Here is a 704-nt window from a genome sequence, read left to right as displayed (position 1 = left end):
TATTATCAATTTTACATTAAGCTGGACATTTCTGTTAGATCCTTCTCCAGGGTTTATATAACTCTCTAGCTGCATACTATACTCCCTGATAACTGTGCCAGGCATGTTTACTATCTTGTGAAGTGGACCTTTAATTCAATTATGTAGCCATTAGTTGCTACTAGGATTGTCATGACATTATTTCAACAGATATAATTTTGTTATTCCTCTCAGGGACCACCATTGGGTAATATGATTACTTCCAGGACTATAAAAATACCCACTATAGAAACATGGCAGAGTTTGGGTCCAAGTCAGTGCTGTTCGTGTGTCTTAGTAACATTTACTGGTCACCCATTGCAGTAACAGTGTTCAGAAAATTGGTAACCGATGAAAACATTTCAGATAATTGGGCCATTGACAGCAGGGCCGTTTCCGACTGGAATGTGGGCCAGACCCCAGACCCAAGAGCTGTCAGCTGCCTAAGAAATCATGGCATTAGCACAGCCCATAAGGCAAGACAGATTACAAGACAAGACTTTGCCACATTCGATTATATACTGTGTATGGATGAAAACAATCTGAGAGATTTGAATAGAAAAAGTAATCAAGTTAAAAATTGCAGAGCTAAAATTGAGCTACTTGGGAGCTATGATCCACAGAAACAGCTCATATTTGAAGATCCCTATTATGGCAATGACTCTGACTTCAAGGTGGTGTGCTAG

At 39.5% G+C, this 704-nt stretch overlaps 1 protein-coding gene across 1 annotated transcript; it reads left to right on the top strand.

Annotated features, from left to right (window-relative positions):
* The first annotated feature begins 272 nt into the window (after positions 1-272).
* On the top strand, positions 273-704 carry LOC116894535 (low molecular weight phosphotyrosine protein phosphatase-like). The gene has a single exon (XM_032896239.1). The coding sequence runs from the start codon at positions 273-275 to the stop codon at positions 702-704; it is 432 nt and encodes a 143-aa protein (XP_032752130.1).

Source organism: Rattus rattus, chromosome 2 (genome assembly GCF_011064425.1).
Source record: "Rattus rattus isolate New Zealand chromosome 2, Rrattus_CSIRO_v1, whole genome shotgun sequence".
NCBI lineage: Eukaryota > Metazoa > Chordata > Mammalia > Rodentia > Muridae > Rattus > Rattus rattus.
Note: the sequence above shows the minus strand (reverse complement) of the source record. Positions and strands in the feature narration are given on the sequence as shown.

What these genes read in the sequence shown, in the direction of transcription:
- LOC116894535 (XM_032896239.1), top strand. Translation starts at nt 273, where the DNA reads ATGGCAGAGTTTGGGTCCAAGTCAGTGCTGTTCGTGTGTCTTAGTAAC.